Source organism: Macaca nemestrina, chromosome 17 (assembly GCF_043159975.1).
Source record: "Macaca nemestrina isolate mMacNem1 chromosome 17, mMacNem.hap1, whole genome shotgun sequence".
Taxonomy (NCBI): domain Eukaryota; kingdom Metazoa; phylum Chordata; class Mammalia; order Primates; family Cercopithecidae; genus Macaca; species Macaca nemestrina.
In genome coordinates this window covers 8,007,539-8,034,764 of record NC_092141.1, presented here as the reverse complement: position 1 = coordinate 8,034,764, position 27,226 = coordinate 8,007,539, and the positions used below count along the sequence as shown (strand labels likewise).

The window sequence follows — 27,226 nt, the reverse complement described above, 5'->3', positions numbered from 1 at the left end:
AGAATTTGGAGGTCTGTCTGCCTTCAGTCAAGTTCTGCCCCATCCCTCGACATCCCTGCTTATCCTCACAGCTCCCTGTGGCTCCCACTGTGGTAGTGGCAATTGCTAGCATTTCGTGAATATTTGTTACATACCAGGCACTGTATTATTTTACAAGCATTTCTTTTACTCCTCCCCAAAACCTGACATAGAGGGTACTCTGATTACCCCCATTTTACAGATGAGGAAATTGAGACCCAGAGAGGCTAGGTGACTTGGCCAAAGTCATTCTGCAGGTGAAGAATGAAAGAGCTAGGCTGCTTTCCAGAACCACATTCTTACCATGCTTATATACTGCCTCTGTCCTACTCTCCCTCAGTTTTATCCTCACGGGCCATCTCCTGGGGCCAACCTTCCTCTCAGCTTTACCCATGTTACCATCCCCAATGTCTCACGTCCTCTAGAGAAGGTAGGAGGCTGTGCAGCAAATCTCAGAAGTCATAGGTTCTTGGTAATGAAGCTCATTCAGTTAACATTATTCAACACAAATCCACCATGCACCCCAGTGTGCAAAACATCATGCAAAATAGTGAGACACATAGAAGAAAACAGTCCCACTCAAGAAATCCCATATGTAATGAGGAAGAACACCACACAGAGAACGTAAGCCCCTGGCTTAGGGATTATCTTCCCTTTTCTCCTACAAAGGAATGAGAAATAAAGCAGGGCCTCAGGCAGAGAACTGACAGGAGAGAGGGAAGCAGAAGAGTAAGACTTAGGTATGGGGGCAAATGCTGTAGTGCAGTGGGGAGAGAATGGGATTGAAAGAGATCTGGAAGGAAAGGTGAAATGCCAAGACTGCTGTGGCTGGCAGTGATCTCCAGTATCTCCCCAAATAAATTCTGAACACTCTCCAAAACCAGGGTGTTCAACAACTCCTATAAGGATAAAGCCCTTTCCCTACCAAGAAAAAATTCCTCCAGGGTAGCTCATATCCACTTTTCAGCTTGCAAACTCCATCTTCATTCAATAAGCAACTGAGTTGTAGCACTAGGGAGATAGTGGGGGAAAGATTTTTTGGTAGTAGTGGAGAGGCTGGTGAAGTACAGGGCTGAACCATTTATAGGAGATAGAAGGGAGGTCCATAAACCAGGAGGGCTGAACCACTCAAGCACCACATGGTGGGGTGCTTAGAATTGGACAGGACCATTCTGAAGAGTGGGCATGACCCAGATCATATGAAGCATCTCCAACCATGCGGTGCAGAGTTAAGACTGCTGGGGAGAGACGGCCACTCAGACAGGACTTACCAGATGGAGTTTGCTGTGCCCTGTCTCATTGGAACCAGCACCCCAGCAGTGGGGCACAACAGACCACAGTGGGTGGGGTGGGCAGTGCTACGGGGCTGGCATGTTGCCCTGGGGGGAACCTAAAAGAAAAAAGTCAGTTAGAGGTGGGGGGTCTCCCAGGCTGGAGAATTTCCCTGGGCTCCCTGCCCCCCTCATTAAGGAGAAACCTGGCTCTGGTGGTCAGATACGATGGGAGAATCTGTTTCCATGGCAACCAGAAAAAGCCATCCCCAAAGTGGTCATCCAACCTTCCCCTTTGGGAAGCAGGCTGGATCAGTTGGGAAGGGGCCATGATATGGCATCTGAGTAAGTCTACAGTAGACCCCCAACCCGTGATCCCTCTTCTGACAAGACCTTCCTGCTGAGACTCCCTAGCCCCAGAGTGGCCCCAGCTGCCCTGACATCTGTACCCAAGCCAGCCTGAGTCCCAGCACTAGGGCATGCAGACCCTCTTCCTTCAGCTCTGTGTCCTCTCCAACCTTATGAAGACACCAGACAGTCAACCCCACCCTCTGGACTCTGCCCCCTCGTCTTCCCCCAGGCGGGTGCAGGCAGGTCTTGGCTAGCAGCACAGGTAGCCAGACTAGATGAACGGGCCTAACAGGGAGGGGCCATCCTCCCCTGCAAGAACTCTGAGTCTGGGCCTGAGCCTGGAAGTAGCCTCTGCTGCAAGCCTCCCCTCCCTGCCAACCCCAAGGCAATATCCTGTTTCCCCATCACCTCCTTCCTCTTATGTGGCCTAAGAAGGTGATAGAGGCCCACTCCCTTCCCAACCCTCATAGACAAGAAGCTAGGTCTTTTAGCGTAGGTCCAAGGCCAAGAATCAGGTGTCCATCAGGGGTCAGAGCTAAGTCGGCCCTCCCCTCAGACTTGCTCCTCAGGGACCTATGTTTTCTGCTCCCTTAATCATAGTTCTCTGCCCTTATGGACCCAAACACTTGGGGTCCCAATCTAATCTCTATATTCCCTAGCCTTCCAGCCCCCATCCTTCCCCTTGCCCCAGAGACTCAGGCCTCTAGCCCCCAGTCTCCATGATGCAATGTTCCGCAAGCTTCTGTGGCTGCTGATGACATTGCCCCCAGGGAGGTGCTAGTTCTGACCCACCAAGGCCCCCTCACTGGGCCAGGGTAGTGGTCAGCTGTAGGTGGGAGAGGTCAGGCAGGCAAGGCCCTACTGCTGGGGAAGGGAGCTTGAGGCTAGAACTCTCCAGGACAGGGAGGCTCACAACCTGGGAGCAGGGAGTGTGTATATGTAATGTGTGGCATCTGTGTTCTGCGGCTGTGCTGGGGGAGGGACTCTGGAAGGGCTAGAGAGCAGAGTGGGCAGACTTTAGGACAGACCAAGAGGAGGAATGAGGGGGCAGCTTAGGGGGTCAGAGGGGTGTGTGAGGGGTGTCTGGACAACAAAGTGGGGGAGGGGCTAACAGCCATTTAAAGGGCCAGCCCCAGAGCTTTAATCCCTCACCAGCCCTGGCCCCAAGCCGGAGGCTGTAATTCATCTGTCCAACAGCTGGGGTGTGTGTGTTTGTGTGTGTGTATGTGTGTGTGTGTGTGTGTGTGTGAGGGGGGCATGTGGACGGAAAGGGGGAGCTGGGCTGGGGGAGGGGCTGGGGCTTTCTTGTGCACAGAGCCAAACAACAAAAGGAGAAACTGAAGTGCCAGCTCCAAAGTGCCCAGGCCAGACCCCTGCCCTGCAGACCAGCCGGTGGCCCCTACCTGGTGGCCGACAGACTCCATAGTTTGGACTCAAGGATTCTTGGCCAAGGAGTCGGTAGAGCCAAAGGTGAGGCCCTGGGAAAAAGCCCAGGCTGTGTACCCCCCAGGCAGGCTGTCACCCCTCATTGCACCTTCCCAGCCGCAGCACTGTCCCAGACCTGGCAGGCCCAGCAACAGACTCAGCCTCAAATGCCCTGCTCACCAGCCAAGCCTCCCCAGACATGGCCTGCCGGCTCCCCCTCCCGCCGGCGCAGGGTGGCAGTGGCCACACCGAGGCTGTCCCTTTAAATCATTACCACCCCTGATTGTGTGGACGAACCAAGGGCCCTGCCCCCCAGGCAGGCGGCTTGCCACCTCCCCCCCACGAGTCCCCAGAAATGTGAGGGCCATTTAAAGGGACAACAGAGAGGCAGCCAGGTCTCTAACTGCCCCCCCACCCCCACCCTACACACACTCACAACCCCTTTCCCCAGCGACACACAGCCCCTTGCCCCTCCAGGGGGCCCCCTAAATTCCGGTTCTCTCCCCACCCCTAGAGACTGCTAGAAGGAGAAAGGGGGCCAGAGTTGGGGAGGCGGGGAACTGGGGGGGAGCAAGAGAAGGCAGGGACTCCCTCCTCCCCGAGAGCCCCAGGGGACAGGTCAGAAGGGAAGCAAGAGCCCAAAGCAGCAGCCAGACAGAGCCCCAAAAGGTGCCCTGGGCAGACCTAGGACGCACAGGCTGTCGGGCGAGAAGGGAATCAGGCTGCACGAGACGCCGGCGCGGCCAGCGGGCGACAAGCCCAAGTGGGGGCGATGGAACAAGGAAGGCCAGGGAAAAGAGGCAAGGCCGGGGGGAAACGGGGAGACGGAAAGGGGAAAAGGGGTCATCCGGGAAGGTGTGGAGGAAAATCAGAGAGGGGAGGGCGAGCCAGGCCGGGGTTACCTGCTGGGTGTCTGTCCCCCGGCGGTGCCCCCGGAGTCCGGGTAGGGAGGGGGGGAAGCAGCAGGGGGGGGAGTGGGGGCTGGGGGGGCGGGGGAGACGGTCCCTCCTCTGCCTCCTGGGCCTGCCCCGGCGCTTGCAGCCTCTGCCTCCCTCCCTCCTCCTCCCCGTCCCTGAGTCCCGGAGTCAAACAAAGAACTGTAGCAGGCTCTCCCCAACCCCCTCCCTCCTCCTCCTCCTCCTCCTCCACCTCCTCCTCCCCTCCCTCCCTCCCCACCAGCAGGCTCCCTCCTCCTCCCTTCCGGTCTCTTCCTTTAACTACCCGCCCCCCCCCCGCAGCCCCCAGCACTAGTCTCTCTCCACCCACCCACCCCAACCTTTTACACACCCCTCAGCCTAGCCCTGTCCCCACTAGAGAAACTGTGGAGTCCCTTTGCAAAATGAAAGGCTCCAGAGATCAACATGGGAGGGGACTGGGGTCTTGCTTCAAAATCAAGAACCACAATACAATTATTTTATTTTCAAGGCCCACGGAATAGTCTTAGCTATTTCTTCTCCAAGAGGGGAAAATATAATCCTAAATAAAGCAATACAAATCTGCCTAAAGCCTTCATCAAATAAAATGCACAAAGCAGTTGAAGCTAATCCCCAGCCCCCTAACTCCAATCTCCAAATTAACACAAACTATCCACTCCCCCTTAACAAACTCCTAGGGTTCCTGCTGGTTTGGAGCAGACCCACAGCAATAATAATAAACTAATAACTAACACCATTTAATAATAAAAGTATTTCATAACAACAAGCACTCATTCTGTGTTCATTCTGTGCCAGGCACTGTGCTAAGTGATTTGCAAAGATTATCTCATTTTTTTCCTCCCAGCGGCCTTCAAGGTAGGTGTTGATATTTAAATTTTCAAGATTAACATACGAGGCTCAGAGAGGTTCCGACCTTTCCAAGTCCTAGTAGGCACTAAGTGACAGAGCTGTAATTAGAATCCAGGTCTGACAGTCCAAGCTCTAAGGTACATAAAAGCACAAACCGAGTTACTCCAATACCATCACCAACCCTAGCACTTAATAGAGAAGAACAACCATAGCGATCAACTGAGTCCCCCTCCACCGAGAGGCTACAAACCGATTCACCTACATACACACAATAAAGACCGTGACTTTTCAGCCTAATACCGTTTCTTGACCCTTTTCCTTTCATTGTTTGCTGATGGGGGTGTGCCATTAAGGGGACGTCAGGGATAAGCTGGTGTGTACCCCATACTACACACAACTCTTCCGTCTTTCAACCACTCCCACTTCAAATCAATCTGGGGAAGGGGGCAATAGGACACTTGGCCCTGCAGCAGGTGGTAAAGTAAAAAGACGGCTAGGTAGCTTTTTCTATGGGGGCGGAGCCTTAGAGGGGAAGCTCTTCGATGCCAATCTAGGGAAAAGTGACCCAAGGCTCCCTCAGCCCAGCCAAGGGGCAAAGTCTTTCAGCCACACCACACCCGTGCCCCTCCCCCTCACAAAACTCCAGGCCGGGGTTTCCCACCTGCAGGATGCTAAGACCAAGGGAAGGGAGAGGGGAAAGAGATGGCACGGGACTGGAACTGGACTCGGGGCAGAGGTGGGAGGGAATAGAAGGGGGAGGAAGCCTCATTGCCTGGCAACCATCCCGGGGCACGTGCACTGGTGACATCATCCCAGGCCACCTCTAACACAGACCTTTGACCCCTACGGGGCGGAGTGGGTGTGCTCGCTAAGCTTCCTGGAAACACCCTTAGGAATTCTGGGAACCCAAAAAGGAGACATAAGAAGAAACCCAGGCGTCCTTATCTCTTTTACCCCTAATACGACTCCAATCCCAGGGACTCAGGCCTCTTGCCTGTCTCCTCCTCTCCGCCTGCAGCCCTGACCTCCCAACCCACATTTCTGACGGGAGTCGGCCCGACACGCCCCTCGGAGATACTGTGCCTTCTCTCTCCTGGGCGAGATCTCGGTGGGGGCCGGCAGGCGGGGACGGGGGCACCGGGTCCCGCGGGGCTCCGTCTTCCATCTGCAGGATCCCCCGTGCCCCAGCCGGCCGCCAGCCGGAATCTGTCTGGGTCCCCAACTCTCCCGCCCCTCCCCGCGCTGTTCCAGGGCGGAGTCTGTGGAGTTGAAACCAGGACACGGCGAGAGGAAGAGTTATATAACCCGGAGAAGCGGAGAAGGACGAGTGGAGACAGGGACAGACAGCCCGAAAGGAGCCGAGGGAGGTGCAAAGAACGCCGGGGCGAATGAGGAGGAAACGTTAGGAATGGGAAGGGTTTTGGTGCACATCAAAGAGCAGGAATTCACGCGAAGAAGGGGCGTGATGGCCCAGAAGAACCACCTGGGCCGTCCGGGGCTTCCCCGCAGTGCCCTCCCCCGCCACCAACAGCAGCTGGCCCCAGGCGGGAGAAGCCTTGGGAAGGGGCGCTGGTACCCGCTCGCTTTCTCTTGGGAAAGCAACCTAAGCCAGAGCCCGGGAAGGCAGCGGCCGAGCAGATGGGGCCGGAAACCACAGCTCCGCCCAGCCCACCTGGGAGTGTGGGGCGCCAGCTGGGGGGAGGTGGGGAACAGGTAGTCGACCCTCCCGAGCCAGGTTGGGCATTATGGTCGCGACCCGTGAAACGGTGCAGACCGACCGAGACATGAGGGTCCCCAAGGGCTGAGGAGCGCAGCCTCGGCGGCTTTACACGGACGCCACACAGGGGAGGGGGCGCCCGGCTCGCCGCGCAGGCGCAAGGGGGTGCTCGGGCGCGTGCGGTGCAGGGCGGGGGGTGGGCGCGAGCGTGTGGGAGTGCACGTGCGGGTCCCGGGCAGCTGCTGCCTCCCAGCCTCCGCCGCTGCCCCTCCCCTCTCCCTTTCCTGTCGCTATCATGCCCCTTCCGCATTGGCTGCCAGGGCCCTGACGTCAGGGCCGACCTCTGGAGCGGATTGGGCGGACGGGAGAGCTCGGGAATCCGGCTCCCAATTCTCGCCCACCAGTTACTCTGGCAACAAGGCAAGCAACCCCGGTGAGGGAAGGGGAGCCGAGGTGAACGCTGCGCCTCGGTCCCTCCCACCTCCGGACAATCGCCGAGTCCCCTTCGGTCGCGGCGCAGCTCGCTGCCTCCCCGCTTTCCTCCCAGGGCTCTTCCTGTCCCGGGAACCAGGCGTCCTGCCCTCGATCTTCCCTACAGTCTTCTGGCCCTCCGCTGTCTCTAACCTCCCCCCTCAGTGTCATAACATAAGCTGCAGCAAACAGGAAACGAATCTACGTCGCTTAGCAACCGCCCCGCATGCTCCCCTCCCCACTATTTACCCCTGCCCGGAGAGGTGGAGATTGAGAGAGTCCCCAGCCTCCTCCCCATCTTCTGCGCTGCGACCTCCTGCCCACAATTTCCTGTGAGGGGGCCCAGATGACAGGAAGTCAAGTGGGGGCCTCAGCCCACCTTTCCCTCGGACCGGGGCGGGGGGCTTCACTACTTTCACGGTCACATCCCCCACCCGCACTCCCAGCTGCCCTGGGTGCGCGTCTCGCCCTCGCCATCTTGTGGCTACGTTGGGAAGGTTCCGCACCGAGAAGCCGTGCGGGGCGCGCGAGGGCTCGGGAACGGCAGAGTGGGAGCAAAACTAGGGATGAGGAGGCTAGCGGGGCGAGACAGAGTGAAGGGGAGGCGCAGTGGGGGGAATGGGATAGAGGCGAAGGCTGCCGCTGGGAGGCTCTCGGGGCCGCTGGTGGGAAGGTCAGGCTGCGGCTTCTACACCTACCCGCGCAGAGAACTGGAGGGAGACTTTAAGTAGCCCTGGGACCGGGACACACCCAAGTCTGACCCATCTGACCTTACTGGGCCATGGCATTGGCCTGTCTGCAAACTCTGCCCTTTAGTCCTGCCCTTCAGTGAGGACCGCCGCGCCCCGCCCCGCCCTGGAGTCGGGAAGGGGAATCCCAGCCCAAGGGGAACGGGGAGTCCTTTCAGGCCCCTCTGGACATCTGGAACCTGAGACATCTGCCTCCCAGTTCTTCCTCCTTCCCCGCCGTACTCTCTTCTAGGGGACCCATAACCTTCGCCCCAGTCTTCTTCCCAGTGCCCTTCCCAAGACCCCAACGTCCATCCCCAGCTCTACCCCTCCAGAGACTCAGGCGTCCTGCCCCGCTGCACCGGGAAGGTTTCCCTCTTTCCAGACGTCCTCGCGGCTCCCCGTTACCTGGTTCTGGGGGGGGGTCCCAGGTGTTCAGGCTCCCCAAGGTATCCCAGGGGGTCGAGCGGCCCCCCCTTCTCCCAGGCCGGGGCTGGGGGGGCCGCTCCGCCCAGTGGCGCAGTTGGATTTTCCAACACAAACACCCGCACCCCCACTCCCCAGCCCCGCCCCCTTCTCGTGGTCCCGCCCCTCCTCGCGCTCAAGTCCCCTTCTCCGGCTCCGCCCCGTCTTCTGCCGGTCCCGCTAGCCTCAGGGCGGGTGCCGACTAGGATGCCGGGTGCGGGGTGGGGGGTTCAGGGTGCAGTGTACGGGGTTCAGCCCTGATCCCTGCCTGACAAATCCCTACCCCATTTGGATCACGCGCCCTTCTAAGGTAAGCCCCGCCCCGCCCACTGATGTCCTGCCCAGAGACTTAAGCCACAGCCTCTTCTGGCGGCTCCGCCCTGCCCATTCGTTCAGAGCCACGCCTCCGTTCCTCTCCAGGCCGCCCCACCTCCCTTATTTCTTTCCCCGTCCAGTAGCACCTCCCCAGTAGCTCTGTCCTCTGTGAGGCTCGGGCTTCCTCCCTCCCCAGACCCTCACCATTGCATTGAGAGACTTAAGGCTTGTTGTCGCGGGTGTTTTACAGCACTGAGCTTCAATACAACTTTCACTTTTATGGCTAACACGGCTAGGTATTTCCAGGGCCACATCACACAAATTCGGCCAAGGTCAAAGTCTGAGTGAGGTCCCGCCTCAGTCCTAGGTGCAACATCTGTCTGAGCTCCTGGAGTCCCCCACCCTCTCTCAAGCGGAGAAGGGGAGGAGGTCTCAGCTGTCCAGGCTCATGAGTAGAGCAGTACCCCTCTTGATCCAATGATCAGATGTCATGGCCCCAGACCGCAGGTCAATGCCGATGACAAAGGAGGCTCGGTCTGAGCTGCCTGCCCGGTTGGGATAGTAATAGCAGGGGCAGGAGTACATGCCTGGGGGAAAGGAGAGGCGGAGTCAGATCCTTGGAGCCTCCGGGAGAGCAGGGCAGGCGCGGGTGTGGGATGGGCTGGAGTAGAGAATGGGTTAGGTTCCAAACTAGGGAGTGGGCAGGCAGGTCCTGCCTGGGGAGCTGTCCCACCCTTGGCGCTCTTCTTGCGGCTCTCTGCAGGCCGGAAGTGGATCGTGGGCATGAGGCAGACAAGCTGCATGGGCTCTGCCTCCACCAAGCAGGAGTTCTTCCGGTCCCAGCCAGCACCTTCCAGGTACAGGCCCCGGACCCAGACACCATCCTGGGGAGAAATGGGAGCAGGTCTGGGAGAAGCTAGACTTCAGTTGCCGGCGCCCCTGGCCTACTCCCTCTCTCCTCCCTTCTTGTCCAATTATTTCCCATTTTTGCTCAGAGCATCAAGCACAACTGGCTCCCACCTTAGGGGGATACACTAGGTTGCTGTCATCCACAGTGGAAACGATAAACTCCCAGGAGAGGCTGTCCACTGAAACCTGGGGGTTGAAGGTGAGAATAAGGGAGGACCCCGAAGAGGAGAACACATACATGGCCCCAGCAACATCCCCCTCACACTTTGTATATTGCTCACATTGTTTTGGCGAGCTGAAGACTGCAGCACAGCAGTGAGGAAGCCAGTGGGAAAGGTGAAACCAGACAACCAGAAGATCACAGGAGGCCGGGCCCGGCTGGCCCACAGCTCAAACTGCTCCACACGCATGGCCAAGTCCCGGGTCCAAGCAGCCAATGGCTTTTGTGAGGGGTATGCCTGGGGAAGGAGTGCGTGTGTATTCATTCATTTAGCCATGGATTCGAATCCATATTATTTATTTTGAGACAGAGTTTCACTCTTGTCACCCAGGCTGGAGTGCAGTGGTGCAATCTTGGCTCATTGCAACCTCCGCCTCCCGAGTTCAAGTGATTCTCCTGCCTCAGCCTCCCAAGTAGCTGGGATTACAGGCGCCCACCACCACGCCTGGCTAATTTTTATATTTTTTAGTAGAGACGGGGTTTCACCATGTTGACCAGGCTGGTCTCAAACTCCGGAACTCAGGTGATCTACCCGCCTCGGCTTCCCAAAGTGCTGAGATTGCAGGCGTGAGCCACCGCGCCCAGCCCAAATCTTTATTTTGAGCCCCTGAAGCAGATATGAGAAGACTATGTGGTGTCAGCCCCTGTTCCCCAACTACAGGTGAACAAAACTCTCCAAAGCCGACTTCCAGGAAAAAGGCATACAATGACAGCTATTCATTAATAACAATGACTGCAGTAATATTAACCAGGTACCATTAACAAAGCACCTACTGAGTGGTATGCACAATACTGGGAATCGTTGAAACATCCTTAGAGAGGTTAGTAATTTGCCCTAAGTCTGTAAGTTAATAAATTGTAAGAAGTCAGTCAATGAATGGCAAAGCCAGGTTTCAAACTTGAACCTATCTAACTTCAAAGTTTAGGCTCCCTACAGTTTGCTATATGCCTACCTAGAACCAGGAGACTGGGGGGTACAGGATTGAGAGGGGAGCTCATTGTTGGAGAAGGATCAACAATGGTATAATCTTGCCTTTCCCCAGAGTGGAGGAACGTGGGCATCAAAGATGCAATTGAAAATCTCTTCCAGGCTTGTAGACATGACGATGAGCCCCTGGATGCCTTTCTCTAGGTCTGTCAGTGAGAACCTGAGCAGGATGAGGTGGAGTGTTAGAGATGGGGTGGGCCTGGGAACGTCATTCTAGCCAGAAGGCGAAGGCCTCTCCTCACCCCCTCCCATGTTCTGCAGAGTTCCCGATCCGTCTTACAGGATGGTCTGCATCAGTGTGTTATATCTCTGGATCTCCTGCAGAAGGACCACATTGAGAGGGGAGGGGTCAAGAGCTAGCAGTTTTTGGGTCCCCTCATAGTCGATCATTTCAGGGATCTTCTGCTTCACATCAGCGGCCAACTCAAGGACCTGAGCAGAGAGGAGCTCTTGAGTGTAGCCCCCTCTTCTCATCACTTACCTCCCCTACCCTGCCACAGGCCGGGCTCTTTCTACCTTCTCTTCCCGGGTCTGGCCTCCAGCCCTGGTGGGTGTAATCTGAGGTTGCAAGGAAAGCAAAGTATCAAAGAGGGTTCGTGCCTCAGTGATCTGAGAGGCCACATCAGCATTGGGGTGCTGGCCAAAGGCCTCAGGGGGGTCCATGCCAGGCAATAAACTGATGTATTCCTTGTAAGAAGCCAGGCTCCCATCCTTGGGGATGAAATAAGTCTCCAGTGCTGACAACCTAGGGAGTCATAGCATAATTACTGCCACATTATGGGGACTCAGGCCTCAATGCCAGGCCAAGACCCCAAGCCTATGCATGTCCCATTTGTCCAGCCCCCTGCCCTGCTCCCCCTCCAAATCCCACAAACTCTGTCTTCTCCCAATTTCATGTCCTCTCCTCAAACATTTCCCCCACCCCTGATCCCGCCACCTGGCTGGCTTGTGACCTCTGGCTCCCTGCCCAGTGCCACCTCCCCCTCACCGGTAGAAGGGAATTGATAGAGACTGGTCACAGAAGTAATCATTGATGTAGGTGGTCAGCAGGCGCCGGTCCCAGTCATCTGTGACATGTCCACCATAGTTGACGCCGGCAATGAGGTACTTAAGTGCATCCCAAGGTGTCTCCTCGTACTCATCCAGATAGAGGCTCAGCAAGTTCTCTGACACCTAGGCATGGTCCCAACCCAAGCCCCCATTCCCACAGAGTTATGGCAGGAAATCTGCCAATGGGGCTTCAACACAGGTTTTCTGCCCATGGATAGTCCCACAGGGGAGCCATGGGGTAGGAAGTATGAGGAGAGAGGGCTGGGATGAGGACCCCTGGCTAATACAAACCTCAAAGTCAGAGTCATTGAAGCCATAGATTATGTTCCAGCCAAGCTGCAGGAACTTTTTGCGTTCAAGTAATACAGAGTGGAAGAAACAGAGTGAAAACAGCAGCTTCTTGTATTTGGCAGGTTTGGAGCAGCGGGAAAACTGTGGTTCTGACATTAGTTGGTAAAGACGTGTCATGTTGGCCTTTAGGCCCTGGGGACAATGAAATACAAAGATGGGGTGACATGCATCATACTCAGACCTGCCACTAGCACCGCCATGTACAGTTGTGGAGGTTCTTCAGGCACTGGCTGAAAGGATGAGTGGAGGCTGAAATGCAGCCCTTGATCTACGTGCCACAATCTGCATTCCTCCACAAGGCTGAGTGCCTTTCTCCAGTTCACAGACAGGAACTATATGGGCTTCCGGCAGCCCTGCCTTCTTGTCCCACCATTTTTTTTTTTTTTTTTTTTTTTTTTTTTTGAGATGGAGTTTCATTCTTGTTGCCCAGGCTAGAGTGCAATGGCATGATCTCAGCTCCCTGCAACCTCCGCCTCCCGGGTTCAAGGGATTCTCCTGCCTCAGCCTCCGGAGTAGCTGTGATTATAGGCGCCCGCCACCATGCCTGGCCAATTTTTTGTATTTTTAGTAGAGACAGGGTTTCACTATGTTGACCAGGCTGGTCTCAAACTCCTGACCTCAAGCGATCCACCCGCTTCAGCCTCCCAAAGTGCTGGGATTACAGGTGTGAGCCACCGCACCCGGCCGTCCCACCACTTTTGATCCTCTCAGCCCTGATCTTCTCAGTGGTAGGTAGGCCAGCGCAATTTGGGGTGCCAGAAAATATGAACAAAGATAAATACATACACATGCAACTAACAAAAATGTACAGAATTGTGTGCAAAGTTTAGTGTAGATTGAAAAGCCCATAATATGTCATCAAGGAGGGATAGTCTATGTGACTGGCATTATTAGGCTCCATGAGCAAGCTGGGACTTGAACTAAGCCTTCCAAATGGAAAGGATATGACTAGGCTTGAGAGGACAGTCTTGCTTTCCTGGAGATGGAAGGAGTTGAATAGAGGCACCGAGGACAGAATAAAGTGAGAAGATGAGCCCGGCTGAAGTCAAGTGCAGGTGCTCAGGTGGGAAGAGGAGGGCCATGGATAGATGGAGATGCAATAAGAATAATGGATGTCGGGCTCATGCCTGTAATCTCAGCACTTTGGGAGGCTGAGGTGGGCAGATCACGAGGTCAGGAGTTTGAGACCAGCCTGGCCAATATGGTGAAACCCCTCTCTGCTAAAAATACAAAAATTAGCCAGGCATGGTGACACACACCTGTAGTCCCAGCTACTTGGGAGGCTGAGGCAGAAGAATTGCTTGAACCCAGGAGGCGGAAGTTTCAGTGAGCTGAGATCATGCCACTGCACTCCAGCCTGGGCTACAGAGCGAGACTCTGTCTCAGAAAAAAAAAAAAATGGTGAATGTTTGAGCCATTTGGACTTGATTCAACGGGCATCATGGAGCCACTCTCTATCTTGAGCAGGACCACGATCTGTTCAAACAGCGTTTTTTTGTTTTTGTTTTTGTTTTTTGTTTTTTGTTTTTTTTTTTTGAGACGGAGTCTAGCTGTGTCTCCCAGGCTGGAGTGCAGTGGCGTGATCTCGGCTCACTGCAAGCTCCGCCTCCCGGGTTCACGCCATTCTCCCGCCTCAGCCTCCCAAGTAGCTGAGACTACAGGCGCCCGCCACCACGCCCGGCTAGTTTTTTGTATTTTTAGTAGAGACGGGGTTTCACCATGTTAGCCAGGATAGTCTCGATCTCCTGACCTCGTGATCCACCCGCCTCCGCCTCCCAAAGTGCTGGGATTACAGGCTTGAGCCACCGCGCCCGGCCCAAACAGCGTTTTAAAAAGACTTACCTATGACTGACAGAATGGAATAGTGATAAATTTGAGGAATACTGGATAGCAGTAACAAAAATAATATGTGACTTTTTAAAAAATGCCATTTATGACATCAAGATATGTCAAGTACCCAGAAATAAATCCAATTAAAATGTATGATTATTTATGGAGAAAATCACAGAATTTTAGGCCAGGCATGGTGGCTCACACCTGTAATCTCAGCACTTTGGGAGGCCAAGATGGGAGGATCACTTGAGCCTCGGAGTTTGAGACCAACCTGGGCAACATAACAAGACTCTGTCTCTATTTAAAAAAAAAAAGGCCAGGCACGGTGGCTCAAGCCTGTAATCCCAGCACTTTGGGAGGCCGAGATGGGCGGATCACGAGGTCAGGCGATCAAGACCATCCTGGCTAACACAGTGAAACCCTGTCTCTACTAAAAAAAATACAAAAAACTAGCCGGGCGAGGTGGCGGACACCTGTAGTCCCAGCTACTCGGGAGGCTGAGGCAGGAGAATGGCGTAAACCCAGGAGGCGGAGCTTGCAGTGAGCTGAGATCCGGCCACTGCACTCCAGCCTGGGCGACAGAGCCAGACTCCGTCTCAAAAAAAAAAAAGAAAAGAAAAGAAAAGAAAAAAAGAACATTACAGAATTTTATTAAAATAAAGAATAAATGGAGGCTGGGAACAGTGGCTCATGCCACCTGCAATCCCACTGTGCTATGATTGTACCACTGCACTTCAACCTAGGCTATAAAGTAAGACCCTCTCTCTCTAAAAAAAAAAGGAAAAAATGAATAAATGGAGAGATATACTTACAGATTAGGAGCTTCATTGTCCTAAGGATGTCAATTTTCCCCAAATTGATCAATATAATTTTTTTTTGTAGGACAAACGAATTCTAAAATTTATATTGGAAAATAAAAGGTTAAGAATAGCCTGAAGAAGAATAAGGTAAGAGGATGTGCCTTACCAGCTATCAAGAATTATTATAAAACTATATGGTAATTAAGACTAAAATATATCAGCATGGCACTGTGGGTTACACCTGTAATCCCAGCAGTTTGGGAGGCTGAAGCGGAGGACAGCTTAAGCCCAGGAGTCCAAGACCAGCCTGGCCAACATGGTGAAACCCAGTCTCTACAAAAAAAATAAAAAATTAGCCAGAGTGGTGGCGCACACCTGTAAGGTGCGGGTGGAAGGATTGCTAGAGCCTGGGAGGCAGAGGTTGCAGTGAGCCAAGATGGTGCCAGTGCACTCCAGTCTGGGCCACAGAGCGAGACTCCATCCCAAACAAACAAACAAACAAAGACTAAAGTATTGATTCCAGGATAAAACAATTTGACCAATGAACAGAATAAAGGACCCTGAAACCCATACATATATGGAAACATGATTGAAGGCTGAGCAGGCACTATGGATCAGAAAGGTGCTTTCGTAGTATTTGAGAAGTGGTACTGGGAGAATTGGTTATCCAGGTAGAAATAAATAAAATTGGCTGGGCGCAATGGCTGATGCCTGTAATCCCAACACTTTGGAAGGCTGAGGTGGTTGGATCACCTGAGGTCAGAAGTTCGAGACCAGCCTGGTCAACATGGTGAAACCCCGTCTCTACAAAAAATAACAAAATTAGCTGGGCAGGGTGGCAGGTGCCTGTAATCTCAGCTACTCTGGAGAACCTGGGAGGCAGAGATTGCTGTGAGCTGAGATTGCACCACTGCACTCCAGCCTGGGTGACAGAGCAAGACTCTGTCTCAAAACAAAACAAAACAAAACAAAAACAAAAGAAAATTGGACCTCTACCTGATACCACGTCACAAAAGTGAATTCCAAGTGATTAAAAACTTAAATGTGAAAGTCAAATTATAAATTTTTTGGAAGGCAAGTATAGGAGAGTACTTTTACAGTCTTAAAGTAAGCAAGGATTTCTTGAACAAGACAAAGGAACACAAACCATTTAAAAAATGAAAGATAGCTAAATTCAACCTCATAAAAATTAAGAATTCTCTTCACCAAAAAACAGCATAAAAGAGAAGAGACAAACCACAAAACACATGACTGACAAAGGATTAGGATCTGGAATATACAAAGAACTACAAAACATGAAGAACATCATGAATGAATGTCAAGCACATAATGTTGAATGAAAAAAGCAAGTTGCAGAGAAACATACATACAATGGTTGCATTAGCAATACAAATGATAAAGCATTACGATAAAGAATCTCTAACTCCAGAGAAAAAGAAAAAAATTATAAAGAAAATGACAAATAAAAGATTCAGAAGAGTGGTTTCCTCTGAGTAGGGAGGGAAAGTGATGAGACTGGGAAGAGGCACACCAGGACTTCAAAAAAAAATGCTGGGATTTTTCTTTCTTAGAAGGATGATGGGCTGGGCATGGTGGCTCACACCTGTAATCCCAGCACCTCGGAAGGTTGAGGGGCGGATCGCCTGAGGTCAGGAGTTCGAGACCAGCCTGGCCAACATGATGAAACTCCATCTCTACTAAAAATACAAAAATTAGCCAGGTGTGGTGGTGTGCACCTGTAGTCCCAGCTACTCAGAGGCTGAGGCAGGAGAATCGCTTGAATCCGGGAGGCAGCTATTTCAGTGAGCCGAGATGGCGCCACTACACTCCAGCCTGGGCGACAGAGCGAGACTCCATCTCAAAAAAAAAAAAAGGATGATGGGCACACAGATATTCATGGAATCGTGATCCTTTATAACTTGCATATATTTTATAAATCTTCTTTTGTATCTACTTACTAGCTAGCTTTTAAAAAAGACGGGATAGCAGGAAATGACCCAGGAATATACTCCAGGACTATACCCCAAACTGGCAACTGGTGGCTGTGAATACAGGGACTTTCTTATTTGAAGTAAAACTCAGGCCAGGGCCGGGCGCGGTGGCTCACGCCTGTAATCCCTCTAATCCCAGCACTTTGGGAGGCTGAGGTGGGCAGATCACCTGAGGTCAGGAGTTCGAGACCAGCCTGGCCAACATGGCGAAACCCTGTCTCTACTAAAAATGGAAAAATTAGCAGGGCTTAGTGGCGCGCACCTGAAATCCCAGCTACGCGGGTGCCTGAGACAGGAGAATTTCTTGAACCTGGGAGGCAGAACCCAGGCTGCAGTGCAATGGCACAATCTGGGCTCCCTGCAACCTCCACTTCTAGCTGGGATTATCACACCTGAACTCCATATCTCACCTTCCTGAGCTCAGGTGATCCACCTGTTTCAGCCTCCCCAAATGCTGGGATTACAGGTGTGAGCCACCACACCCAGCCTCAGCCACCATGCCTGTCCGAGACTGTTTCTAAAAATATATCCTGTCTCTAAACACAATCACATTCTGAGTCTTGGGGGTTGGGATAAAAAAGAGTGTGAAACAAATGTGCTATTGTGGTGCTGGTGTGCCAAGAAGTGCTTTGTAATCTGATGGCAATTCAGAGCTGGAACTGACTTTGGTGCTGGTGCCAGAGATGGGATTAGAGTTGAAATAATGAAAAGGACAATTTCACCAGGCGTGGTGGCTCACGCCTGTAATCCCAGCACTTTGGGAGGCCGAGGTGGGCGGATCATGAGGTCAGGAGATCAAGACCATCCTGGCTAACACGGTTAAATTCTGTCTTTACTAAAAATACAAAAAAGTAGCTGGGCGTGGTGGCGGGCACCTGTAATCCCAGCTACTTGGGAGGCTGAGGCAGGAGAATGGCATGAACCTGGGAAGCGGAGCTGCACTCCAGTCCGGGTGACAGAGTGAGACTCCATCTCAAAAACAAAAAGAAAAAAAAAAAGAAAGAAAGGAAAGGACAGTTTCTCCAACAACTTGTGAAAGGAGAAAATGTAGAATGAGAAACGTTGGGCTAGGACTGAGGGTCCCTCCCCTCTTTGGCCCTCCCCTCTTAGTCCTTAGGTCAAGGTGTAAGTATTGCAATCTGGCCACAGGCAGAGGAAAAAGAAACACAGAAGTAACAAATGATATGTCAGGAGACAGTGGGGAAAGCAGGAGCGATGTGTCAGGGAGCCAGGGAAAGGGACAGTCAACTGTGGCAGCTGCCCCAAGTGGCCAAGGAGGATTAAGAATGATAAAAGGCACCCATGCGTGATTCAAACAGCTCTTATCTGTTGAGGATGATACATACTGGTTCATGTGCTTTTCACAGGGTGAGCAAAAAGGATTTTGATCTTGACTAAGAGCAATGAAAAGCTACTAAAATAGTTTAAGCAGGGGTGAGTGGGTGAAGCGCAGTGACACGGCAGGTTTTAGAGGGTGGTGATGATTGCATTTGGTGATGAGCTTGTGATACTGGAGATAAAAATTTCAGTAGAGTTGGAGGAAAGGAAGGGCAAAGAGGCAGGAAGTGTGACATTTGGAAGAGAATGTAAGGAAATGGTGGGAGGCAGGAAGGTTCTGAGGTATAAAAGAATGAATTTGGAGACCCAACTACCCAAACTCTGGCTCTGGAATACTTATTTACTCTTTCCGTATCTCAGTTTCCTATCTTTAAAATGGGGGTAACAGTATTCACCTTGCACGATGTGTGTGTGCACGCACGCATATTAAACGAGTTAATAAACATAAAAAACTTAGAACAGTGCCTGGGCACATGATAATCCCTCAAGAAATGTTAGATATTACTATTGTGTTCTAGGAGTTTGGCACAAACAGAAGAGGAATGAGGTGGAATTTTTTGAGGACAATCAAATCAAAGCATGTTGTTGTTAGGTTGAGCCCTCTCTCTGGTGCTGGCAGGTGGTAAGGTGGACCAGATGGCCCTGCTGATGCTCTTTGTCTATGACCACATACCTTTGGTGGCTCTGTGGTCATCTTGATGCTGGCCTGCAAGATTGAGATAGGGAAGTCTGGGTGGGGGCTGGAGCTGAGCCAGAGGCGGAAGGATGGATGAGGGTCCTCCACCTGCAGCTGCTCCACCAGCTTGTCCAGATTAGGCATCCAAGACAGTGAGAGGTGGCAGTTTGCCAGGAACACCCAATGTCCTGCAAGGAGATGCCAGGCTCAGTGGGAATCATTTCCTAAGCCCTGCCTGTCCTCATGCTTTCCACCTGGTATTGGGGCGGGGGTGCTAGTGGGGCCAAACACTCAGATCTGCCACTTCTGGGACCCTCTGCAGAAGTGGGAGGTACAGGGACAGTAGTGTATTTGAGGTTGGCAGTTTTAAGGACAAGGACTGGGCTGAAGATGGGGGTGAAAGAAAGGATGGACACCAACCCTGAGTAACACCCTCTCGGAGGAGTCGGGCAGCGATAGGGGCCTGGCCCTGGCCCAGGGACAGGGCATGGAAGCGCTGGGCCATGCCTGTGTGCTCTGCCAGCTGGAGCAGGGCACTGGTGGGGTCCACACCAGGGGACAGGATAAACACGAGTGGGGATCGTGGGGTTGAATCCTCCATCACCTGCCAGAAGCACAGGTATAGCATTAGGCAGAAGGCCACATGACCGAAGTGGGAGAGAGAGATGCAGGAGACTGAAACAGAGCTAGGAAGGCAGGAAAGACCCAGGGGCCGTGGAGACAAGGAAGCTGAGCCACCGACCAACTTCATATTCAGCACAGGCGGCTCGATGAAGCGGGAACCAAGGTTGGTGACGATGAAAGAGGTCACGCAGAAGGCCACGCGGTCCTGGCGCAGGGAGCGGACGATCAGCATCCGTTGCATTTCGTTGCAGGCATTTTCCCACTCACCTGGGGACGAGGTGAGTCATTGCAGGGAGAGGGAGTGAGTCTGGAAGAGCGGAGAATCCAGACAACAGGGCACCTGCCGGGAATGTGCTCCGGGCCAGGAGGCCGGCACCAGCTGGGAGAGGGGATGGGGGACAACGGGAAGGGCAGGAATGCGGCTGAGTGGAGGGAAGCAGAAAGTGAGAGTGGGGTACAGATGCCTGGTACCTGGCAGCATTGCCTTCTCCGGGGCAGCATGGGTATACCACAGGTGCCAGTCACGAGGGTACTGCTCAAAGGAGTTCATGAGTCCGTGGAAGTTGGTCAGTTTGTCCAGCTCTGTGATGTTGTCCCAGTAGGCGTCTGCAAGCCAGCTCGTACATGGGTTGTCCATTTGGCCCTCCCGATCCAGGACCTGGTGGGAGTGGGAGAAAAAGAAAGGGATTGACTTGGGAATACTTCAAAAGAAGAGTGATCTTTTTCTCCTTTCTGTCTCTCTCTCTCTCTGTTTCTCTCTCTCTCGGTGGGAAAGCCAAAATGGAGGTTTTTTTGTTTTGTTTTGTTTTTCTTTTTTTCTTTTTTTTTGAGATGGAGTCTCATTCTTGTCACCTAGGCCAGAGTGCAATGGTGCAATCTCGGCTCACTGCAACCTCTAACCCCCAGGTTCAAGCTATTATCCTGCCTCAGGCTCCGGAATAGCTGAGATTACAGGTGCACACCACCACACCCAGCTAATTATTGTATTTTTAGTACAGATGGGGTTTCACCGTATTGACCAGGCTGGTCTTGAACTCCTGATCTCAGGTGACCCACCCTCCTCGGCCTCCCAAAGTGCTGGGGTTACAGGTGTTAGCCACCGCGCCCGGCCCAAAATGGGTTTTGTATGAGAGTGAAGAGATGAATACAGGGATCCTGGGGAATAAACGTGGGGGTCTAGGACTCAGACCCTGCCCTTAGCCCTCACGGTTCAAATTTAGGAAGCTGGCGCCCTCTGCTGGTTGCCTGGTAATAATGTCGCCAACCTAATGACTTCTTGGTAGCCTGGCCTTCATAGAAGCACAAACTGTTTACTCATTCATTTGCTCACTCGCTTATTCATTCTTCTTAACAAACATTTATTGTTCACCAACTATGCATTTTAATCATTGGGATGCATTACTGAGCAAAATGGAAAATATCTCTGCCCTTGGGGATTTTGTTTTCTAACATGGGATTGTGAACCCATGGGCAGACTATGAACCAAAAACGTAACAAATAAGTAAATTATCTAGTATAGCAAAGATGGCAGTGCTATGGAAAAATAGGATACTCTGAGGAGGGTAAGGGAGACTGGTTGTGTTGAGGGGAGTTTGAAGTATAAATAAGAAGATCTAGGTCGCACTGAGGTGAGGTTTGAAGGAGATGAGAGACGGCCAGGTGCACACGCCGGGGAGTAGGCTTCCAGCAGAAGGCACAGCCACGCGAAGGCCCCGAGGTGAGACATGCCAGGGGGGTTGGGGAGGGCATTGAGGCCTGCGTGGCTGGCGTGGAGTGGGGGCTGTGTGGTGGGAGGTGGCACCTGCCATTGGGAGCCCGTCACAATGGCATCCACTTTAAAAGGACCTCTCAGGCTGGGCAAAGTGGTTCACACCTATAATCCCAGCACTTTGGGAGGCTGAGGTGGGAGGATCACTTGAGCCCAGGAGTTCGAGATCAGCCTAGGCAACATGGTGGGACGCCGCCTCTACAAAAACTACAAAAATTAGCCAGGCGTGGTGGCACAGGCCTGTGGTCCCAGCTATTCCAGAGGCTAAGGTGGGAGGATGGCTTGAGCCCGGGAGGTCGAGGCTGCAGTGAGCCAAGATCACTGCCCCTGCAGTCCAGCCTGAGTGACAGAGCGTGACCTCTCTGGTTGCTGTGTTGAGAGTTTGGCGTGAGAGGCGGGAAGTGAAGGTGGGAAAAGTAAAGAAAATGTTGTCGAGGAGGGCGGGAGAGTGCAGTATGGTTGTCCAGAAGCCTTAAGGGCCTCCTTGGGGTTCATGATCATGGACTTAAAGCGTGTTCAGTCACTGTGGATGTGTTCTTCCCCGGCCATGTTCAGTGCACGGGCCACATAGGGACAGAGGGGTAGAGGAGCTGGAGCTAGCCAGAGTGATAGACGCAACAGAGAGAGGAGGAAAACGGGGGTTGAGGAACCTGTGAGGGAGAGATTGTGAGGGCGACCATGGAACTCAGGCTAGGGAAGGAGTGTCTTGAAAGGCAGTAAAAAAGTGGCAAAATCAGGCCAATCTGTGGGTCACAGGTGAGACATGCCACAAAGCCCAGCCTGTGCTGAGTGCAAAGGGGCGCATAGCAAGTCACCTCCGCAGCCCCAGGGAGCTCACCATGCACCTGATGCTGGCCTGGATTTTCTCAGCTCACTCACTGATGCCGTGGGCCTGACCCTCTGGGTCTGGAGTCCTTGACACACTTGACCTTGACCATCCCCAACCTTGACCATCCCATCCTGGGATGTGCTCTCTGCCCAACTCACCACACCCCCACGTAGAAAGAAGTTGTATTCATCCATGTTGAGCTTGCCAGAAGTCTCCAATATTTTGGCACACATATGAAAACTGAATAGTAGTTTGTGGCGTTCAAAAAGGGTACGGCAGGTGTACCTGGGAGAAAGGCAGGGAGGAGGGAGGGACAGGATGGAATGGGGGCTGATGCTCCACACGAATGCTATGATCCTACTATCACACAGCCTCACACAGAGGACCTCACCAGCCTCTAATCCTCACCTCCTGGAAACAGCCAAGGACTCAGGGGCCTAGAGATAATAATTTCCCAGAGTTCACTTATTATTATTACTTTTTGAGACTGAGTTTCGCTCTTGTCGCCCAGGCTGGAGTGCAATGGCACGATCTTGGCTCACTGCAACCTCGGCCTCCCAGGTGCAAGCAATTCTCCTGCCTCAGCCTCCCGAGTAGCTGGGATTACAGGCGTCCATCACCACGCCTGGCTAATTTTTGTATTTTTAGTAGAGACAGGGTTTCACCAGGTTGGCCAGGCTGGTCTTGAACTCCTGACCTCAGGTGAGCCACCCACCTCAGCCTCCCAAAGTGCTGGGATTACAGGAGCGAGCCAACGTGCCCAGCCATTCACTTATAATTAGTCATTCAGTTCCATTAAAAAAACAAACATTCATTTTTCCCCTACTATCTTGCCAGGCACTCTGCTAGGTCCTGAAGACACAAAGATGAATAAGCCACAGTCTCGGAGAGGACAGAGAGGCTATTGGTTATGATGTCCCTGCCTGCTGGACTCAGGGAAAGTTTCCAAGAGGAGCTGCTTCAAGGTGCAGCAGAGTTTTCTGGTGGCATGGGAGAGGCAGAGAGGTCACAGCATCAGCAAAAGCATGAGATGGGCACAGCATGCAGGGCAGTCAGGGATGCTCAGGCACCCAGTGCAAGGTGGGAAAGGTGAGGCTGAGGCAGGAGAAGGCCAGGTCATGAGGGCTTTCGTGGGCCACTGGGATCAAGCAACCAACCACTGGCAGTCAGACCTGGGACGCAGCATGGTCGGATTTGCTCAGGTGGGCAATGCAGGAGGGTAGGTTGAGAGGGACAGTGGGTAGAGGCAGGAGGACCTCTAGAAGACCATTGTGCAACTCAGAAAAAAGGATCACCAGGGCCAGAGCTAAAGTACAGCCAAGCAGTGGGAAGATGGGGGGGGAACAGTTTGCAGAAATATTCATGAACAAAACCCGGTGAGTGCTTTGTTTTTTTGTTTTTTTGTTTTTTTGTTTTTTTTTTTTTGAGACGGAGTCTCGCTCTGTCGCCCAGGCTGGAGTGCAGTGGCCAGATCTCAGCTCACTGCAAGCTCCACCTCCCGGGTTCACGCCATTCTCCTGCCTCAGCCTCCCGAGTAGCTGGGACTACAGGCGCCCGCCACCTCGCCCGGCTAGTTTTTTTGTATTTTTTAGTAGAGACGGGGTTTCACCGGGTTAGCCAGGATGGTCTCGATCTCCTGACCTCGTGATCCGCCCGTCTCGGCCTCCCAAAGTGCTGGGATTACAGGCTTGAGCCACCGCGCCCGGCCCCCGGTGAGTGCTTTGAAAGGGAAGAGTCAAGGATAGCTCCCAGTTTTTGACAGGCATGGTGGCTCACGCCTGTAATCCCAACACTGTGGGAGACCATGGCAGGAGGATCCCATGAGCTCAGGAGTTGGAGACAAGCCAGGGCAACATAGGGAGACCCTGTCTGTACAAATAAAAATTATAAAAAATAAAGGATAACTCCCCATTTCTGGCTAGGGTGACTGGGTCATGGGCGTTGGTGCCATCCAAGGATGAGGAACCTGAAGAGGGAAGAGAATGAGTTGGATCTGAAGCGAGTTGAGCTTGAAGGGTCTGTGGGATGTCAGGGTAGAGAAGTCCAGTTCCTTGCTACTCAAATGTGATCCACAGACCAGGAGCAGTGGCAGCCCCTGGGAGCTTGTTAGAGTTGCAGAACCCCAGGCCCCACCCCAGACCTGCCAAATCCTAACCAGTATTTTCACAAGATTGCCAGTGTGCTACCTGCCCGTTAACGTTTGGACAGTGCTGGTATCGCCAACAGTTGTGTAGACAAGTCCAGTGCTCAAGGGAGGGCTACAGACAGAAGATGGGGAATCGTCAGCCCACAGGTGATGGTTAAGCCATGAGAGCGAGGAGCTACCGGGAGGACATGTGCCGAGGGACAGCAGCGGGCTGAGAGCCGCAGCACGGGAAAGCATGAAGGCACAGTGGCCCGAAGAACCACGACCACTCGGCCTCCGGGCTGGGGCATATTGGGGGCACCCTCAGACCTGTAGACAGCGTAGGTGTGGTAGTCGTTCAGATAGTCAATGCGGTCCTCCAGCTTATTGCTGCGGTGGCTCTTGTCGATGCTGAGGATGAAGAGGCTGATGTAGGCATCCAGTGAGAACTGGTACATGGGGTCGATGCAGCCCATATCATTGAGCACGAAGAACAGGATTGATGCCCGCTGGGCACACGGGCGGTAAGCCTGCCAGCGGGGGAGTGGAATCAGGGCCACCGAGGGACATGGCAGGGAGCAGGGGCTCAGGGAAGGAGGGGTCTCGAGCCGTCATGATGGAGTTGCATCTTGGATGGCTGGCGGGAGGCAGGGCTGGAGGGCCAGGAGCTTACCTCCCGGGCCAAGTCAATGTTGATCTCTGTGGTCTCACTGGTCTCCAGCTGCTCAGTCACCTCTGTGGCCGTGATCTTGGAGGTCTGCAGCGTGTTCACCAGCTGCACGTCATCCAGCAGGGAGCCGGTAGCCTCATTCAGCAGCCTAGGGGGAGGCCCAGAGGCACATGGAGCAAGGGGTTAGGGGGACCAGGCTCCCTGGGATGCTGTCGTGCCTGGGGTAGACTGGGTAGAGGCTGTCTGGGAGTAGACCTGTGGGGCGGTGGGAGGGGGAGGCAGGGCCTCACCGCAGGATCTCATCCTCCAGCTCCTTGAGCTTCCTCTTGCCAGCCGCGATGTTGATGACCAGTGAGTCCTTCTGCTCCTCCAGCTCAGGCCGCTCCTTCCTCACCACGATGCCCAGCAGCTGGGCCTCAAGGCCCTGGGGCATCAGCACTCACAGTGAGGGGCTCTCACCCCTTTGACCTTCACCTTCCTCATCCCTTTCCACCTCGAAAGACCCATCATCCTCAGCTGCCCAAACAAGCTTATCCCTTTTCTCAATCCTTCCCAATTCTTCCTGCTTCACCCTAGCTCAGTCTGGACCTCGGTCTGCACCCACCTGTTCTTTAACAGCAAAGTTAACGATGGTGGTCTTGGCTGAGGTCTCTGGGCTGTAGTGGGGGTTGGAGAGCTTGGTGGTGATGTAGAAACGGAAACTGGTATTGTATTCCACCTCCTTATCGCCAATGCGCATCAACAGCCGACCACCTGCATCCACAGAAGGGTCAGGGGCAAGGACTCCATGTGACAGGTACCGGCTAACCCGTCCCCCACCGGCATCCAGGGGCAGTGACTCGGCCTGTCCTAAGGCCCCAGCCCAGGGCTGTCTGAACAGAGGGACAGGTAAGAACAGGACACAGTCAGAGAGCCAGTCCTTCCCTCCCTGGCATCCCACTCGGCTGGTCTTGGGGACTTGTCCTGACCGATTCGGGCTACAGATTTGTTGAGCACGGGGTTGAGTGTGGGGTCCAGATATTCCTGCACATTCTGAAGTAGCACAGGGTATCCAAACTGAATGGCGTTTTCTAGGATTCGCAGGTAATCGCTCATCTGCAGGTCAATGATCTTCAGGCCCTAGAGAGCAAGGGGGAAGGTGAAGGAACACTGCGGGAGAGGTGGGGCCTCAGGAAGAGGGGGACTAATCCGGCCCCCCAGCCTCACACCTGGCCTCCTTCCATGTTCTTAATCCATTTCAGGGCCTGGGCCTGAGGGTCGATCATCAGTGCCCACCTGGAGGGGGAGTACAGGTCAGAGGCGAGGCCCTCTCTCCCACGCCACCCCCACGCCCAGCAGCACCTTACCTGTTGCCTCGGGTGACGATGATGCCGTTCTCCGTGGAGAAGGCATCTGAGGGCAACCCTTGGATGTTCCAGTCCCGGACTTTGGTAGGATTGGACAGGAAGTTATCAATGGCGAAGGAAGGGGAGCAAGGAACCTGAAGCTCCCAGATCTGAGGAGAGAAAGGCCCCAAGCTTTAACTTGAAGAGCTGAGCCCAGCAGCCCCTGCGTCTTCACGCTATCTCTTAATATTTCCAGAGGTCCTGCCCCCAGCCCTGGTTTCGGAGCTCGCTTATCATACCTGAGCCCCATCTCACCTTCCGGATCCAGATTTGGTTGACAATCTCATCCCGGTAGTTGGTCAGGAAAGGTCCCATGTAGGACAGGAAGGCAGCTGCCAGGAGACAGTCCCCGACCAGGTAGCCCAGGTCCTCCTCCAGGCCCTGGCGGACAGGAGGGAGGGTAAGCCTGCCTGGGCCCCGGCACTCTGGGAGACTCTTGGAATGCTTTTGAAGGCACCCTCCTCTGGACACTGTCTAGTTCAAAGAGGTTCTTTCCTTCCCCTAAACCTTTGCGTCCTGACAACTCTAGCCTGGTTCTAATTACTTTCGAGTTCTCTATCTCTAATGGCAATGTTTACATTCTGGTGATAAGGCCCAACCCTTTTGCGAAGCCAGGAGCTCACTGAGAGCAGAAACAGGATGTGCCATGTCTGTTTTCTATCTGGTCGGTGGGCTACATCAAGAGTCCTTGTGTGTGCTTCACAGCCCTATCCAAACACTGAAGCAGATCCCTAATGGTGCTAAAAGCCTTTCCTTCCATTGCTCTCACCAAAGGTGTGCAGGGGGAGGGGAAGAGCTCCCACACCTCAGTTCTTAGAGTTCCCTATACCCAGGTGTCCCGGTTTTCCCTGACTGCCCCTTAAGCTAAAAGGGATGGGTCTCTTGGAAGTGGTGAGCAGAGGGAAAGGACACCAGGTGGTATAGTCGATCTCACCTGGACTGTCTCCTCCCATCTGGCCTTCTCGCCTGCCAACCCCGACACCAGCATCCCGGCTCGCTCCAGCTTCAGCTCCATCTCTTCAGACTTCTTGCGAAGCTCCTCCTTCTGTGCCAGCTTCTCGTCGTACTGTTTCTTCAACATCTCCAGTTTCTCAGCTACCTGGGAGAGATTGGAGTTTAGCGCA

At 53.5% G+C, this 27,226-nt stretch overlaps 2 protein-coding genes and 1 long non-coding RNA gene across 18 annotated transcripts in view; 1 reads left to right on the top strand and 2 right to left on the bottom strand.

Annotated features, from left to right (window-relative positions):
* The window catches only part of LOC105473717 (lysine demethylase 6B), a 21,748-nt gene extending 13,439 nt beyond the window's left edge, over positions 1–8,309 (bottom strand). For 2 of the 8 annotated variants that reach the window (XM_071082319.1, XM_011727711.3), the window contains exon 1: positions 1,290–2,854. The gene's annotated coding sequence lies outside the window, so the exon portion shown is untranslated. Of the gene's footprint in view, positions 1–1,289; positions 2,855–3,967; positions 3,987–7,047; positions 7,147–8,173 lie in introns of those variants that run through there. The other 6 variants (XM_071082318.1, XM_071082313.1, XM_071082314.1 and 3 more) reach the window with 6 other exon arrangements.
* LOC112425271 (uncharacterized) lies at positions 7,269–27,226 on the top strand. 3 transcript variants are annotated; one of them, XR_011615365.1, is made up of 5 exons: positions 7,269–7,369; positions 9,309–9,402; positions 14,779–14,843; positions 19,459–19,603; positions 27,088–27,226. It is a non-coding gene; the product is annotated as an uncharacterized lncRNA (long non-coding RNA). The 3 variants fall into 3 exon arrangements; XR_003016338.2 differs by lacking the exon at positions 7,269–7,369 and adding an exon at positions 8,393–8,540; XR_011615366.1 differs by lacking the exons at positions 7,269–7,369; positions 9,309–9,402 and adding an exon at positions 8,406–8,540.
* LOC105474439 (dynein axonemal heavy chain 2) overlaps positions 8,804–27,226 on the bottom strand; it is a 122,311-nt gene continuing 103,888 nt past the window's right edge. For 6 of the 7 annotated variants that reach the window (XM_071082300.1, XM_071082304.1, XM_071082303.1 and 3 more), the window contains 23 exons: positions 27,037–27,201; positions 26,358–26,483; positions 26,064–26,212; positions 25,926–25,992; positions 25,686–25,836; positions 25,322–25,470; positions 25,008–25,141; positions 24,721–24,865; positions 24,378–24,577; positions 22,081–22,207; positions 19,797–19,983; positions 19,444–19,592; positions 19,122–19,305; positions 18,699–18,889; positions 12,004–12,195; positions 11,651–11,835; positions 11,179–11,407; positions 10,943–11,094; positions 10,708–10,822; positions 9,736–9,912; positions 9,566–9,640; positions 9,279–9,429; positions 8,804–9,132 (listed from right to left, as the gene is read on the bottom strand). In XM_071082300.1, the coding sequence (XP_070938401.1) occupies positions 8,978–9,132; positions 9,279–9,429; positions 9,566–9,640; positions 9,736–9,912; positions 10,708–10,822; positions 10,943–11,094; positions 11,179–11,407; positions 11,651–11,835; positions 12,004–12,195; positions 18,699–18,889; positions 19,122–19,305; positions 19,444–19,592; positions 19,797–19,983; positions 22,081–22,207; positions 24,378–24,577; positions 24,721–24,865; positions 25,008–25,141; positions 25,322–25,470; positions 25,686–25,836; positions 25,926–25,992; positions 26,064–26,212; positions 26,358–26,483; positions 27,037–27,201 (3,555 nt within the window). In that variant the 3' untranslated portion in view covers positions 8,804–8,977. Of the gene's footprint in view, positions 9,133–9,278; positions 9,430–9,565; positions 9,641–9,735; positions 9,913–10,707; positions 10,823–10,942; positions 11,095–11,178; positions 11,408–11,650; positions 11,836–12,003; positions 12,196–18,698; positions 18,890–19,121; positions 19,306–19,443; positions 19,593–19,796; positions 19,984–22,080; positions 22,208–23,424; positions 24,181–24,377; positions 24,578–24,720; positions 24,866–25,007; positions 25,142–25,321; positions 25,471–25,685; positions 25,837–25,925; positions 25,993–26,063; positions 26,213–26,357; positions 26,484–27,036; positions 27,202–27,226 lie in introns of those variants that run through there. The other variant, XM_071082306.1, reaches the window with a different exon arrangement.